Source organism: Erythrolamprus reginae, chromosome 2 (assembly GCF_031021105.1).
Source record: "Erythrolamprus reginae isolate rEryReg1 chromosome 2, rEryReg1.hap1, whole genome shotgun sequence".
NCBI classification, from domain to species: Eukaryota; Metazoa; Chordata; class Lepidosauria; order Squamata; family Dipsadidae; genus Erythrolamprus; species Erythrolamprus reginae.
Window position 1 is genome coordinate 184,483,755 of NC_091951.1, and position 16,221 is coordinate 184,499,975.

The following is a 16,221-nucleotide window of genomic DNA, read 5'->3' on the forward strand; positions in this document are numbered from 1 at the left end:
ACCTTTTTTGAGCTGTGGCACATTTTTACATATACAAAATCATGGGGCACATTGAGCGGGGGGGGCGGGCTAAAAAAAGTTTGGACAAAAAAATTATCTCTCTCTTCCTCCCTTTCACTCTATTTCTCTCCCTCTTTCTCTCTTTCTTCCTTCCTCTCTCTCTCCATCCCTTTCTTTCTCTCTTCCTTCCTCCCTCTCTTTTTTGCTTTCTATCTCTCCCTCCTTCCCTGCCTTTCTTTCTCTCTCTCTTTTTTTCTCTCTCGTTTTCTTTCTCTCTCTCTCTCTCTTGCTTTCTTTCTCTCTCTCTTTCTCTCTCTTGCTGAGCTTCGCGGCACACCTGACCATGTCTCGCGGCACACTGGTTGAAAAACACTGGCCTAGAGAAAAGAAGGGCTGGGGGGGGACAGGATAGCAGTCTACAGGTACTTGAGGGGTTGCCACAGAGAGGAGGGGGTCACACTGTTTTCCAGGGCACCAGAGGGCCAGACGAGGAACAACGGTTGGAAACTGACCAAGGAGAGATTCAACCTAGAAATAAGGAAGAACTTCCTGACTGTCACAGCAATCAACCAGTAGAACGGCCTGCCAGTGGAGGTTATGAAGTCCCCAACTTTGGACATTTTCAAGAGGAGATTGGACAGTCATTTGGCTGGGGTGCTGTAGGATTTCCTGCTTAAGCAGGGGGTTGGATTTGATGACCTTCAAGGTCCCTTTCAGCTCTTATAAATAAATAATGTGCGCGCAGCTCAATTTTTTGCTACCAGTGTAGCATCCTTATCTGTACCGGTAACAACCCGCTATGGTTTCTACCCACCTTCTTGCCTGACTCCCCCCAAGTCAGTAATGGGCTGCTGCCCCCATGGGGGGGGGGGAGATGCAGTGGGGGTAGTAGGTTTATGCACTATTTATTGAATACTTAATAGTGTTTTTATTGTCCTTCCTTCTCTAGGACCTTAGTATCATCCTTAATTACTTTTAAAATAGGAAAAAATTAAATAGTATGTTTTTACCCATAAACACTTAAATCATTTTAATCATAGAATTGAACTTTTATAGTAATTAAAGAAAATTGAGCTACTTGCCTAATCTATTATCACTGAACCTTGTGGGTTTGGTGCAAAACCTTAAAATGTTACTGTGCTCCTCAACAATGTCTTACATTGTATTGCTATTGCTGTGAGCCGCCCCGAGTCTGCGGAGAGGGGCGGCATACAAATCTGATTAAAATAAATAAATAAATAAAATAAAATAAATAAAACAATGCTGTCTTTCATCTGTCCTTTTTTGTGGCTATTCAAATAATGTGATTTAATCAACTGAAAAAGAGTCCAAGCAACTACTGTATTTGAAAACTTATCTTGGTCGGTAAGCCACTCCCACCCAGTCACATGATCTTTAAGCCCCACCCTGTCACATGATTGTCAAGCCACTCCTACCCAGTCACATGACCACCAAGCCACACCCACAAAATAAGCCACGCCCACAGTGTGGCAGTAAAACCTTTGACAGCCCATCACCGCCCCATGTGTATATTTCCCCTTCTCCTTCCTACATGTCCCACCTCTCTGGAATAGAACTTTAAAAAGGAAAGTGCACAATGCAAATGGAAGACACCTATTTGTATATAACAATCCTTTATCCTTCCATAATTGGAGAGAAAGGGCAGGGAGGGAAGGGAGAACAGGAGAAACAGACTTTCATGCAGTAAATCAAAGATGAAACGTGCAGCAACCTTATTGCAAGATGCCATTTTGCTTTAAGAAACATGTTTATTGCACCATTTTTCAAATTTTTTTTTTTTCAGGAGGGGATGGTCAAAGTTCGGAGCCTCTCTGGTTGGCATCTCCTGGTCAGAGAGAAAGAGAGCAACAGGATGAGGGTGGCAAGGCGTGGTTCTTCTGGCAGGTTTTCCTTTGAGAGATGAGGTAAAAATGTTTCCAAATTTCTGGATGGGTTGGCGCCAAGACTTGTCCAGAAAGGGACCCAGCAAAGGGCCATTTAAAAAATAATAATAATAATTAATAATAATAATTAAATAAAATAAATTAAGAGCCCACCCAACTTCCAAAGAGTTTAATCATAACAAGAGAAGCCAGGGAGGTGGCGTCAGGAGGGCTGGGCCAGGGTGGGGACGGTTGAGTTGTCTCTCCTTTCATCACAGGCCTGGATGGAAAGGAAAATAATTCACATTGATGGGAGGTCAGGAAGAGGAAACCACATTGAGGCGCTCCTCCCTTACAAGGAAGGCTTGGGGGGGGGGGTCTGCGGCAACGCCACAGAGCCGGGTGCCTTCTCCGTCATCAGACAGCATTCAATGTGTGGCCAACCCCGTAGGGGCCCAGAACGGAGCCTGTGTGTGGAAGCAAGGGCCTCGGTGTCTTCCTTCCGTCGGATCTCTAGAGCCTCTCCCTCTTGACAAAAGCTCCCCTAAGTGGTTTTCATTATACGGTCGTCACCCTCATGACCACTTCGCGGCCGGAACCGGAGCCCCCGCGATGTTCATTAGGCCGCAGGTGGCTGAGAATGTGCAGAATTGTATAACCACAGTGATGGTTCAAAATAGTCCTAACCCGCTGGCCCCGCTGGGAGGTCCTCTCACTCCCTGAGGAGGGATTCGTCCGTGAATTCCGGCCCCCTGGCTTTGTGCTCCCACCGAGGGGTTCCCCCAGGTCCTTGGCTTTGTCGTAATTCAGCACCTTCCACTGCTGGTTCACTGCCTGCCAGCGCTTGAATATTCGATACACCGAGGAGCCTTCGTGAGTGATCAGGCCTGTGGAAAGAGACAAGGGACAACAGTGATTCTTGCACAGACAAAGGGGTGAAGGAAAGGTGGGCTTGAACCAATACACTTAGATTAGAGAGCATTGCCTTATTTGCAAAAAAACTCAGTAGCTAGCAAAAAAATAGTTACGGACTATTTCATCTAACAGCTTAAAAGGTTGGGCCAAGTACAGGAAGTGGGTGGCTTCGGCTACATCATTACTTCTCAGGCTATCTATTCCACAGAATTATTGTAAAGATTAAATCAAGGATGTGCATTGCCTTCCATCCTTGAGGAAAGGGAAGGTAAAAATGCATCAATCAATCAATCAATCAATCAATCAATCACCCATTTTGACATTCAGTCAGTTGCCATACAGAATAAATAATTTCCCTAAATACTTTAGCCCATCTTCTTAGTTCCTGCAGGTCACCTCACATCCTTTCTGGATTCACACACTGTACAAGCCATGATTGACTGGGTTCACACCACCTAGAAACTAACAACTTACTCTCTAACAAACAATTTGGTTTCAGAAAAAAAATATCCATTAACCTGCAACTCCTACACCGCAAAAACATATGGACTTCACAACTCAATCAAGGTAAATTAATAGATGTAATTTACATAGACTTTTGTAAAGCTTTTGATTCAGTAGTACATGACAAACTACTTCGAAAACTAAAATCTTATGGCATCTCTGGTCCCCTTCATGATTGGAGAACAGACAACAAATGGTTAAAATAGGGAGTGCCCTATCAAATCCTGCACTTGTCATCAGTGGTGTTCCTCAAGGCAGCATTCTAAGACCAACACTATTCATTCTTTACATAAACAATCTTTGTGATCATATTATAAGTAACTGCATTCTCTTTGCTGGTGATTTTAAACTATTCAAAATCACTGACAATACTTTTACCCTTCAAAAAGACCTAGACCATGTATCACAATGGTATGATAACTGGTAACTTCAAATCTCAACCAATAAATGCTCTGTCTTACACACTGGCAAAAAGAATCAGAACACAAAATACAAACTTGGAGGATACAACATAGTTCCCTCTAAGCTGAGCAGTGAGCAATCGCTCACTTAAAAATCATCATCAACTCAGAGTTTTCCAAACCTGCCCAGAAGCCGAGAGAGAAAGAGTGAGAAGGAAGGAGAGAGAGAGGAAGAGAGGAAGAGAGGAAGAGAGAGAAACAGATAGAAAAAAGAGAAGAAGAAAAAGAGAAAGAAAAAGAATGGGAGTAAGGAAGAGAGAAAGAAAATCAAAATCTAGTTTGAAACTAGGTCAACTATTTAAGTGGCATTTTGATATTGATAGAGTTGCCCTATTATGAGCTCACTGTTATAGACACACAGTACGGTATTTTATTTTGAAATTCTCTGAGGCAAAACAGGGTGGGTTTTTTATTTGTTTGTTTGTTTGTTTGTTTATTATTTCTGTGCTGCCCAGTCCCGAAGGGACTGCCACTCAGACACTATACTTTTCGGCCCACCCCCCCAAAAAATTAGAGGGAACACTGGGATACAACCTTGTAGATGACCCTCACTCTGTTAAGGACCTTGGTGTATTCATATCTAATGACCTAAGTGCCAGGGCTCATTGTAACAACATTGCCAAAAAGGCACTAAGAGTTGTTAACCTAATCTTGCATAGCTTCTTCTCTGGCAATATTAACCACAGCATACAAAACATTTGCCAGACCAATCCTCGAATACAGCTCGCCCATCTGGAACCTGCACTGCATATCAGACATTAATACAACTGAGAGAGTCCAGAAATATTTCACAAGAAGAGTCCTTCACTCTTCTGATTGCAACAAAATAATTCACAACAGAATATCAGACTTGAAATTTTGGGCCTAGAAAACCTAGAGCTATGTCGCCTTCGATCTGATCTAAATGTAGTTCATAAAATCATCTACCACAATGTCCTACCAGTCAATGAATACTTCAGTTTCAACCGCAACAACACATGCGCACACAATAGATTCAAACTCAATGTAAACTGCTTGAAACTTGACTGCAGAAAATACGACTTCAGCAACAGAGAGATCAATACATGGAATGAACTACCTGACTTTGTGGTTTCTTCCCCAAACCCCAAAAACTTTAACCTTAGACTGTCTACAGTTGACCTCACCCCATTCCTAAGAAGTCTGTAAGGGGCGTGTATAAGCCCACCATCGTGCTTACCATCCCTGTCCGACTGTCCAAATGTACCTATACCTACTTTGCTTTTGTTTATATTTATATCATACCTATTACCTTGTACACGTTTGGACAAACAAACAAACAGGAATATTTGCTAAGCTATCCTTCCCCCTTATTCCTTCGCTTTATTTCCAACTGAATCTGCACCAAAATGTAAAACATATTCCATCCCCACCCCCACTGCCATTGTTCCATTTTTCTGAACTTTACACTAAGCTCTTCAGTGTAGGAAATCACACACACACACACAATTCCTGTATAGTGCTGGGCACATTGTGACACTACCTAATTGGATGAAAGAATAAATGAAATAAAGCTCTGGGACAACAGGCTGATATGTTGAATGCACTTGGACAGTCTTTCTTTTTATTTCCACCTCCAACTTTACTGAAATTCATCACTCTGCCACAAAACACCCATATCTCTCTGATCATTTATCTTCTGCTATGTACTTGTGTACATTCAATTTTCACAGAGGAACAAAGCTCTGTTTCAGGATATGAGAGATCTAAAGATTTTCATACCTTCAGAAGCCAAGAAAAATGATACAGAATTTTTTTTTTTGGAAAAAAAAATTCAAGTATTTTCCTTCGGTATTCTCTGCAGATTTAAAATCCCCATGTTATTTTTTGAATATAAATTACATTATGCATGATTTGGTATGCCTTTAAATCCAAATCTCTGGCTAGTTTAAGAATATAAGGACCATTAATTTTAAAACGTGTATTATGTTTAACTTTCACCACAAAACATCTAATAAATAAGAATTCTTGTACTATTTACATAGGCCAGAAAAAATAATAACAAAAAGGTTTGAGGAACCTTAAAGATCAGATGCTGGATTGGAAGGTTGGGAAAAAATGCAGAAAGCAATTGAAAACTACTTCTGAAGTTTGCATGAATGATGTCTGTTTAAGTCACCTGATGTATTCAATTTTATTTTTTTTAACATATGAAAACATATTTATGATCACATATATGCTTTTCTGGATTACAATCCATCTAAAGAACTACAGGGAGAACTACAGGGAGTTCTTGCTTAGTGACTGCCTCACGCACTGACCTGTCAAAGTTACAACAGTGATGAAGAACTAACTTTGCAACTAATCCAAGCAAAGGAGAGCTGAAATAAAAGCTGTAAAATTGTGATGATTCATTTAGTGATCACTTTGAATAATGATCAAGTTGCTGTCTCCCAACTGTGGGCACTAAACAAGGACTACCTGAATATGGACAAGGCACCAGCATCGAAGGACTACAACAAGTGCTTCATTGTTGTTTTTGCAGAAGGCTAAGTTGGCTTCTCGTCTAAAATATATATTCTCGTAGCTACAATATGGTGTGTGGAATTCAGTATTCCAAACGTTCAGTAACAAAGTATGCAAAGTTTTCGATTTGCCATGAAAAGAAGAGGGGAGGGGAAGATGGAGGAAGGCTGTTTTCCTAACTGAAAATGAATTCCACAAAAAAATTTTTTACTGATTGTGTCTGAGGCTACCGGTGTCGGTGTGGGGTCACAACCCACCAACATGATTAATTGGAGGATATGATTTATGACATGGTCAATGAGAAGGGAGGAAACAGGGTTATGACAACGATATGCAGCCGGGGTGAACTTAGTTCTGGGTGCACCGGAGTATTGCTGAGATGTCGCTTTTAATATATCTCTGTATTTCTTTTGGACTTTGGCTCACGGCTCAGGAAATGGGGGGGTCGTGCGGGCACATGGGGGAACATTGAATTGTGGGTTTGGGCACATGCATTTGTGTGATAGCACTTGCTTACACACTTTGGGTACCCGAGGAAAAAAAAGGTTCGCCATCACTGTCCTAGGGTGTAAACTCTTCCAAGCAAAGCTGCCTTTTCCAACTGACTGATGATTTTTGCCAATGCTGGTGGTGTTTAAGTGGTGCTCCAGATGTTTTGGGATTGCACCTGAGGGTGCCTATCACTATTGGCACTATCTTTGCCACTTTTTGCCACAGCAGCTCTGCTTCTATTTGCTGGTCCTTGTATTTTGTGATGTTCTCGTTTTCTCTTCTATTTTGCCGTCTCCAGGTACTACCATGACCACTAGCCAGATTTTTTAAATCTTTCTTATGAACAGTTGTTCAGGCTGGGGATGTTACGTTGCAGTTGTTTGTCTGTTGGAAATCTAAAGTGCCAGAACATTTTAGCATCTTCGTTTTATATTACTTTATCTATTTTGTGATCCCACCAGTTCTTGCTTGCGGGTTATTATTAAGAGTGCCTATGAAATTCAATTAAAGCTTTGTTTAAGTTTGGTTTTATATTAAGGGTTTTTAGTTGTTTTATTATTGGATTGTCACATGCTGTTTTTATCATTGTTGTTAGCCGCCCCGAGTCTACGGAGAGGGGCGGCATACAAATCCAATAAATTATTATTATTATTATTATTATTATTATTATTATTATTATTAATTAGATTTGTATGCCGCCCCTCTCCGTAGACTCAGGGTGGCTCACAACAATAATAAAACAATGTATAACAAATCTAATAATTAAAAGTCACTAAAAAAACCCTTATTAAAAAACAAAACATACAAACAAACATACCATGCATAAAATGTATAGGCCCGGGGGAGGTGTCTCAGTTCCCCCATGCCTGGCAGCAGAGGTGGGTTTTAAGGAGTTTACGAAAGACAAGGAGGGTGGTGGCAATTCTAATCTCTGGAGGGAGCTGGTTCCAGAGGGTCGGGGCCGCCACAGAGAAGGCTCTTCCCCTGGGTCCCGCCAGACGACATTGTTTAGTCGATGGGACCTGGAGAAGGCCAACTCTGTGGGACCTAACCGGTCACTGGGATTTGTGCGGCAGAAGGCGGTCTCTGAGATATCCTGGCCCGATGCCATGAAGGGCTTTATAGGTCATAACCAATACTTAATTAAGGTTTCCCCCCCGGAAACTTCACAAAGTATATATATTTTCATTTCTTTTAGCAACTTGACCTTCTCTGCTATATTTTAGCAGGGACAAGAAGCAGAGTTCCTTCCACCTTTAAAATCTGCTCTTCTGTGGAGACAGGGCTGCTGCTTCTGGCTCCGCTCTGTCCCGCTGACCTCTACCACAGCGAATGCGCAGGCACTCAAGGGAAAAAATGATAGTGAATTCTTGCTTTTCTCTGGTGAAAACTGCAGCACAAGCTGAAGCATCCTGCAACGATTGCATGTCCTTACCATAAAATTTTAATGATTCTGGGTAAACAAAGTCTTCTGGTTGCCTAGTCTTAAACGTAACTTGTGGGCAGGAAAAGAGTGGGATATATATTTTATTCATCATTCTAAAAGAAAATATTCATAAGTGGTATGAGAACTGTTGTTCCATTCCCTCCCCCCCCCAGAAACAAATTCAAATTAACTTTCTCCCCGGTGGATCGTTTTTTAGAGGTATGGGGGGAGGTCTCCATTTTGGTAAAAAAAGATTTAAATCTCTTCCTCAACTTCAAAAATTGAGTTTGTCAGAAATAAGTTTCTCTTGAAGTAATATTATAATGCAAGAAAATGGTTCTGTAACCATAGGAAAGGCTGATGTAAGCCATAATCAGCATGTAATCATGGGTTTATTAACTGTGCTGCAACTTGATTGACTGTAATCTATTTAAAAGGAATAACACCTTTGCATGGGTGTGGTTAGTGGTTAATGGTTTGTGGTTAGTGATTAATGGTTAGCGATTAATGGTTAGTGTTTTGTGGGTGGTTGCAATGATTGATGTAATAGAAGTTGTATGATAGTATTGTGGGTGATTTGTTATAGTGGCAAAATGTAAAGGTGATAGTTTATTTAGAGAAAACTTTTGCTAAGAAGACAAGTAAAGTATATTTTTACAAGGAAGCCCACTGCAGTGTTAGAAACATAGAACCATAGAAGAATGATGGCAGAAAAAGACCTCATGGTCCATCTAGTCTACCCTTATACTATTTCCTGTATTTTATCTTACAATGGATATATGTTTATCCCAGGCATGTTTAAATTCAGTTACTGTGGATTTACCAGTGTTTTTCATTGAAGACTTCAATTAAGTATAGTTGTGAACTGTGGGTTACTCTCTCAACAGAGTTGGCCTTCAGCAAGTTACTACAGGTAGTCCTTGACGTACAACAGTTCATTTAGTGACCATTTAAATTTGCAACGGTACTGAAAAAATGTGACTGATGACCGTTTTTCATAGTTTCAACCTTTGCAGCACCCTCATAGTCACATGGCCAAAATTCAGAGGGTTGACAACTGACTCATATTTATGATGGTTGCAGTGTCATGTGATCTCCTTGTGCAACCTTCTGACAAGCAAACTCAATGGGGAAGCCAGATTCGCTTAACGTGTTCCTAACTTATCAACTGCTGTGATTCACTTAAAACTGTGGCAAGAAAAGTGGTAAAATGGTGAAAAAAAAATCACTGAACAAATGTCTCACTTAACAACATAAACTTTAGACTCAATTGTGGTTGTAAGTCAAGGACTACCTGTACTTTACACAGCCTTAGGAGGTTCAGTCTGGATATAAAAATAGAATTTTTGAAACAGTGCATACTTCTTAATAAAGAATAGGAAGAAACTGAGCATAAAAGCCTCATCCAAGTATTTTCTTCAGATAGATAAATCATGGGGCAAATTTACATGCAGAACCAGGCTGGCAAGGATTCTCTGCTTAAACTCAGGTTATATTTTAATGGTGGTGATTTCCAAAGTATCATTGAGCTTTTATTGTATCAGCCATATCTACATGGAATGGAAATTTAGTAGGCTGTCATCCTTTGTGGATCTCATTGGAAACGTTCTGATTTATTTCCATTAAGGCCTTGGCAATTACTTGGGTCAATGTATAGTAAAACGGACCTTTCAATTCGGAGACTGAAAAGAGCCGGAGATGTTTGGGCCCTGTTGGGTTGTAGACTGGATTGCTGACATTGAAGCTCATGAATATTTAATTTTATGGAAGAGATCATTGACTTGTATCGTATTTTATTTTGAGTTGGCATCTTTTTGGAACAATATGTTAATGTACGTCAGTCAATTTATGGGGAAATCATTTAATGTTAAAGACGATAATGTCAATATTGGATTATGTTTCAAAATGTGACTGACTTTGAGCAGCTTTGGCTACATTGGGCATGTGGAATTAAGAATATTATTTTAAGAAATTGGAAAATAATATTAACACTATTGCCAGTGTCTTTGTCATTGTTGTTGTTATTATTATTATTTCAGACATTACGGATAATTATCCATTATTTTTCCTACTAATTAAAAATGACATAATATCTTTTTCTTTGACACTGATGTCCTCATATTTATAATAATAGATTCCTATTTTCTTTTAAATTTGAAAACTAATACAGGTAATGGTTCATTTAGTGATTGCTCGAAGTTACAACAGAACTGAAAACAGTGACTTATTTATGTCCATTTTCACATTTACAGCTATTGCGGCCTCCCCATGATCACATGATCAAAATTAAGACACTCATCAACCGACTTATTATATTTATAACTATTGCAGTGCCCTGAGGTGATATAATCAGCTTTTGCAACCTTCTGATAAGCAAAGGCAATGGGAAAGCCAGACTCACTTAATAACCATGAGTGGGGAAATATACCGTAAGTTTATTGGATTTATATGCCGCCCCTCTCCAAGGACTCTGGGCAGCTTGCAACATATAATATAACCAAAAGAACATTCCTTTCTGTGAGAGTCAAGGTCATTTGCCCTGCACCTGGAAGGGTGTGACTGGGAGGCATCTTCAGTTGGCATGGTGCATTGTTTGGACCATGTGATGGACAAGTAGGTACTGGGACAGGGACTTAAACTTTCTTTTAGGTGTGGAAGACCTGGAAGCTTTCAGATTCAGGTTTTCCCAGATGTGTCAATATGACATCTCTAATAAAACGGAACTTTGAGGAAACTGAGGTATGCCCATGTTACAACAACACTCCGCAGTCTGCATTGGTTGCCGATTAGTTTCCGGTCACATTTCAAAGTGTTGGTTATGACCTATAAAGCCCTTCATGGCATCGGACCACAATATCTCCGGGACCGCCTTCTGCCGCATGAATCCCAGCGACCGGTTAGGTCCCACAGAGTTGGCCTTCTCTGGGTCCCGTCGACTAAACAATGTTGTTTGGCGGGACCCAGGGGAAGAGCCTTCTCTGTGGCAACCCCGACCCTCTGGAACCAGCTCCCCCCGGAGATCAGAACTGCCCCCACCCTCCTTGCTTTTTGTAAAGTTCTTAAGACCCATCTCTGCTGTCAGGCTTGGGAGAACTGAGACATCTCCCCCGGGCCTATACAGTTTATACATGATATGTTTGTGTGTATGTTTGCTTTTAATAATGGGGTTTTCAGTGTTTTTTAAATTATTAGATTTGTTCTTACATTGTCTTTGTTATTGTTGTGAGCCGCCCCGAGTCTACGGAGAGGGGCGGCATACAAATCTAATAAATAATAATAATAATAAACTCAAGCTGTGGAGTTTTCTTTCGTTGGGGGTATTACTTGGAACCCTGACAGTTACTTAGCTTAACAACTGCAGCAATTCACTTAGCAAATGGGGTAAAACTCACTTAGCAAATGTCTCACATCCACTTGTGCATATTCATTTCTGTGCATGCTAAGAAGGTGGTTTCAGCCCGAAACATAGCTGAGGAGCTGCTCAACTGTGCTTCGGACAAAGAAATAAAGGACGGTATTAACCCAGGGGCAGGCGGGAGGGCATTTTTCAAAGCAGAGGACGAGGGGAAGTCATCCAAGCACTGAAAAAAAAATCACCAAAAATTCAGGAAAAAAAAGAGATGGCGGTGCAACATGGACTGGCACAGACCGAACTGGATCCATGATGCGATCTTCACATCATCAGCAGATCACTATCAGTTTCAGAAATCTGGTCCAACCCGACATATACTTATGTAATACAATCCTTTTATTTGTTACTAGTCCTAATGATTGTGAAGAGATAACTATTCTGTTACAAAATCTTTGCTTTGCAAAACTGCCACCAAGTCTTAGATCAGGGGTTGGAATATATGGCCCTTTTGTGACTTGTGGACTTCAACTCCCTGACCTCCTGAGGTTAGCAAGGGAATTCTGGGAGTTGAAGTCCACAAGTCATAAAAAAGCCATTGTTCCCCACCCCTGCCTTAGATAAACCCACCCAGTCTATGGTTATTAGCACAAATTATTGGGGAAAAATAATGAACATTTACAGTTTTCAGTTAGAAATCTCTATTTTACATGCATAGGGAATTGACATAAAATTAATTCTTCAAGTTGAAATATTGATGGGAAACGCAAGTTTTGTGAACTTTTCTAATTTGTCATTAAGACAGCATAAAGATTTTGTTTCTGTAGACTATTTAAGAATAAACAAAACTATCACTCAACTCTCTCTATATAAATAAATGGGGTAATGAGAATGTTTAATCAGAATTTTTCCAAGAACCATTCACTAGATGAGATGTCAAAATAGGGTTTGTATCATTTCAACAAGTGAAATTGATTTATGTTTGTGTGATCAGAGTTATCTGTGTTTTTTTAATTAAAAAAAAAAGAATTTTGTGAAAGAAATTCTCCTCTCGGTCTATTCACAAACTCCTAGCACACCAATCGAATATAAGTATGTACCAAAGAGGCAACAACCAATAGCAATCACTTGAGCACCTTGCTGCCGTCTCCCAAGATGGATCATTGCCATGGAATACAGGTAATTCAGTCAAAATAAAAGGGAAACAGAAAAGTCATTCATTCATTTCTCTGTGACAGCAGCTGGCTCCTGCCCACAAGAGCCTGCCTGTTATCCTGCCCATCTCAACAGAGCTCATCCATCAGTGCCATAGACCTGGCTCTTTAGTGAATGTCACCAGCTTCCAATTTAAAACAGGTTTCTTTCCAATCGAGGGTGTGTGGTGCTAAAATCCAATCATCTGATGAGAAACCCACCAGCAACTACAGCACAGGGTACAACGAGGACAAATGACTAAGGCTGAATATGCTTCAAAAATGATTCAGACTTAAGGGCAAAAAAGGAAGCACCTTTTCTGGCACTCATTCAAGCACTAGGGTCATTAAAAAATATCCTTTTAAAGAATCTACCCTGCAAATTAATACAATTCTTAAAGCATTGTCAATTAATGCAATTAAATCATATTTGTAATCCACAATAAATACTTTTAGAAGTCACTGCTGTTTATGGAAATATCTCGGGAAGGTATTTTTTTTCAATAGAAATCAATGACTCTTGTGTGAAGGTATATATTGCAAATGTTATTCAATTGAATGATAATTTAAATAATTAAAAGATTTGGGCTGGATTATGACAATGTCATTTGGCGATGATAAAGAAGGTCCTCTATTTAATAGATCTCCGTTTAGAAAATTTTGGATGCAAAATACCAAATTTCTTTCATGTGGATCCACTTGTCTAAATTCTTATTTGGATGTAATGGACACTTTGCTTTAATAGATACTCCTTTTACCCTGTTAGGTTATTAAATTGAGGTTTACTGTAATAGTATAGTAATAATAATGTGGCAAGACTCATCAAGATTTTTTTTTAAAATCCTGATGTACCACGTTTATTTCTTTAGGTTTAGAGACCCAAAAGGGAGAAGTTATTCCATTTCATCTATGGAATAATAATGATAATGATTATTTAATCTTCAATTTAATTATTGTTACTATTACCTGCACAATTGATTTGGCATTTTTGTCTGCCTACTGAGTCTTCCCAAGGACCTGGAATGTGCAGATGTTGTTTTATACTGTTAAAGGTATTGTCGTAGGGCGGTGATAGTGAACCTATGGCAAGCATGCCCCAGAGGGCACGCAGAACCATATTTGAACTGTTGCCCTAGCTCAGCTCCAGTGTGGATGTGAGTACCAGCCAGCTGATTTTTGGCTTGTGCAGTGGCTCTGGGAGGGTGTTTTCACCTCTGGGCCTACTGGAAGTCAGGAAATAGGGGGGGGGGGGTGTCATGCAGCACATGGGGGAATATTGAATTGTGGGTTTGGGCACATGCATGTGTGTGATAGCACTTGCTTGCACTTTGGGTACCCGAGGAAAAAAAAGGTTCGCCATCACTGTCCTAGGGTGTAAACTCTTCCAAGCAAAGCTGCCTTTTCCAACTGACTGATGATTTTTGCCAATGCTGGTGGTGTTTAAGTGGTGTTCCAGATGTTTTGGGATTGCACCCGAGGGTGCCTATCACTATTGGCACTATCTTTGCCTCTTTTTTGCCACAGCAGCTCTGCTTCTATTGGCTGGTCCTAGTATTTTGTGATGTTCTCATTTTCTCTTCTATTTTGCTGTCTCCAGGTACTACCATGACCACTAGCCAGATTTTTTAAATCTTTCTTATTAACAATTGTTCAGGCTGGGGATGTTACATTGCAGGTGTTTGTCTGTTGGAAATCTAAAGTGCCAGAGCACTTTAGCGTCTTCGTTTTATATTACTTTATCTATTTTGTGATCCCACCAGTTCTTGCTTGCGGGTTACTATTAAGAGTTCCTATGAAATTCAATTAAATCTCTGTTTAATATGTAAGAAGCCCATTAAATATACTGCAGAACCATGTATTTGAAGAAATATGTCTTCTCTTCTCTATGACTATCTAGCATGACCCTGTGATATTGTATAGTCACATGACCATTCAGGAACCATAATTCCCAGTTCCTTCCCAGCCCATATAGTATTGGATAACATAGAAACATAGAAGTCTGATGGCAGAAAAAGACCTCATGGTCCATCTAGTCTGCCCTTATACTATTTTCTGTATTTTATCTTAGGATGGATATATGTTTATCCCAGGCATTTTTAAATTCAGTTACTGTGGATTTAGCTACCATGTCTGCTGGAGGTTTGTTCCAAGGATCTACTACTCTTTCAGTAAAATAATATTTTCTCATGTTGCTTTTGATCTTTCCTTAACACCTCTAACTGACCATTACATGGTGTCCAAGGGAATGTTGAGGTTGTTTTTTGCTATCATCCAATAGTGGTCTGGATTCCTACAGTCCTGAACTCTTCACCCAGTCCATGTGGTCTTGAAAATTTCAAGCTGCTACCCTCCAATATAATGCTATCCATTTTGTCTGCTGGAAAGTACCGGCATGGGAATTATAGCTTTTCAATCTGCTAGGGATTTCAAGGGAGGAATTGGATTACTTATGCTGCTTATGATGGGTTATTTGGCACATAAAGGTAAAGCAGAAGTGAGGGGGAAGATGGAACCAGAAGGTTGTCCCATGGATGAGAGTGGGTAGCAGAGAAGGGCGGGGTGATTTGTAAACTAAACAATGATGACATGCCAGCCTAGATGACAGGCGGTCCAGGGATGGGATGTGTGTTCAGCTCTGAAGGCCTCAACAGAAATATTTTGCAAATTTTAGGGCTGTGACTAAACGGCGTGATGGAGTGTCATGCAGTTAATATTAGGAAAATGCATGTGTCACCAGAAGAAATGCTTCTGATGCGCAACGTCACAATGCAAACCGGTGGGGAAGGTAGGTGGAACCCACCCCTGGTCTATACCCTTAAGACCATTCCTGAAAGACACTCAAGGAAACCTCAGGATTTCATTAATGACCACGATACACATCTGCTGAAATCTACCCTGGCACTTCTTTGCTTTAAGTTTCATAGGTGTTGTGATTCAGCCTGAGGCTCCTCAGGGACCGGCTGGATCTCTGCCGGATCCATGCCCAGAGGAGGAGGACAGTGAACAGGAGGGGGAGGACCAGGCAGACGGGGGAGAGGAACCTCAGGAAGAGGAGGAGGGAGAGCAGCCTGAGACCCCTGGGGGGGGGGCTCTCCCCAGCTAGTAGCCTGGATTCATTGGATGAAGACGCACAGGCTATAATAGACATGAGGCAGAGACGTGCAGCTCAAAGACGGGGCCAATTAGAAAGGTATTTCCATCCCTGAATTGGCAACAGCTGGGTTTGGGTGTGGTTCTCCTCAGCAGGGTTGAAAAGGCAGGCCCGCCCTTACAGTCTTGTGAAGAGTTATCAATTGGGAGTCCTGTGACCTTGCTTCGATTCTCGGCGTCTCTGATCTTGGCTTGTGGCCTAGAAGTCTGGAAGACTTGGGGGAGGCGTGGGTTTTATCATCTCCAGCGTTGTTTTTGCCAGCAAGAATCCTGTTTTATTGCCTGGCCTTCGTGAAACCTCTGTGAAGCTTCATAGTGTTCCTGTCTGTAAGAACAGTTTTTGTTACCTGTGTTTGCTTTCCAG

General features: G+C 40.7%; 1 protein-coding gene across 1 annotated transcript in view; it reads right to left on the bottom strand.

Moving 5' to 3' along the window:
* Positions 1–1,667: 1,667 nt before the first annotated feature.
* The window catches only part of MARCHF9 (membrane associated ring-CH-type finger 9), a 78,489-nt gene continuing 63,935 nt past the window's right edge, over positions 1,668–16,221 (bottom strand). Inside the window, exon 4 of the mRNA XM_070736035.1 lies at positions 1,668–2,770. Coding sequence (XP_070592136.1) covers positions 2,442–2,770 — 329 coding nt within the window. The 3' untranslated portion in view covers positions 1,668–2,441. The remainder of the gene's footprint in view (positions 2,771–16,221) is intronic.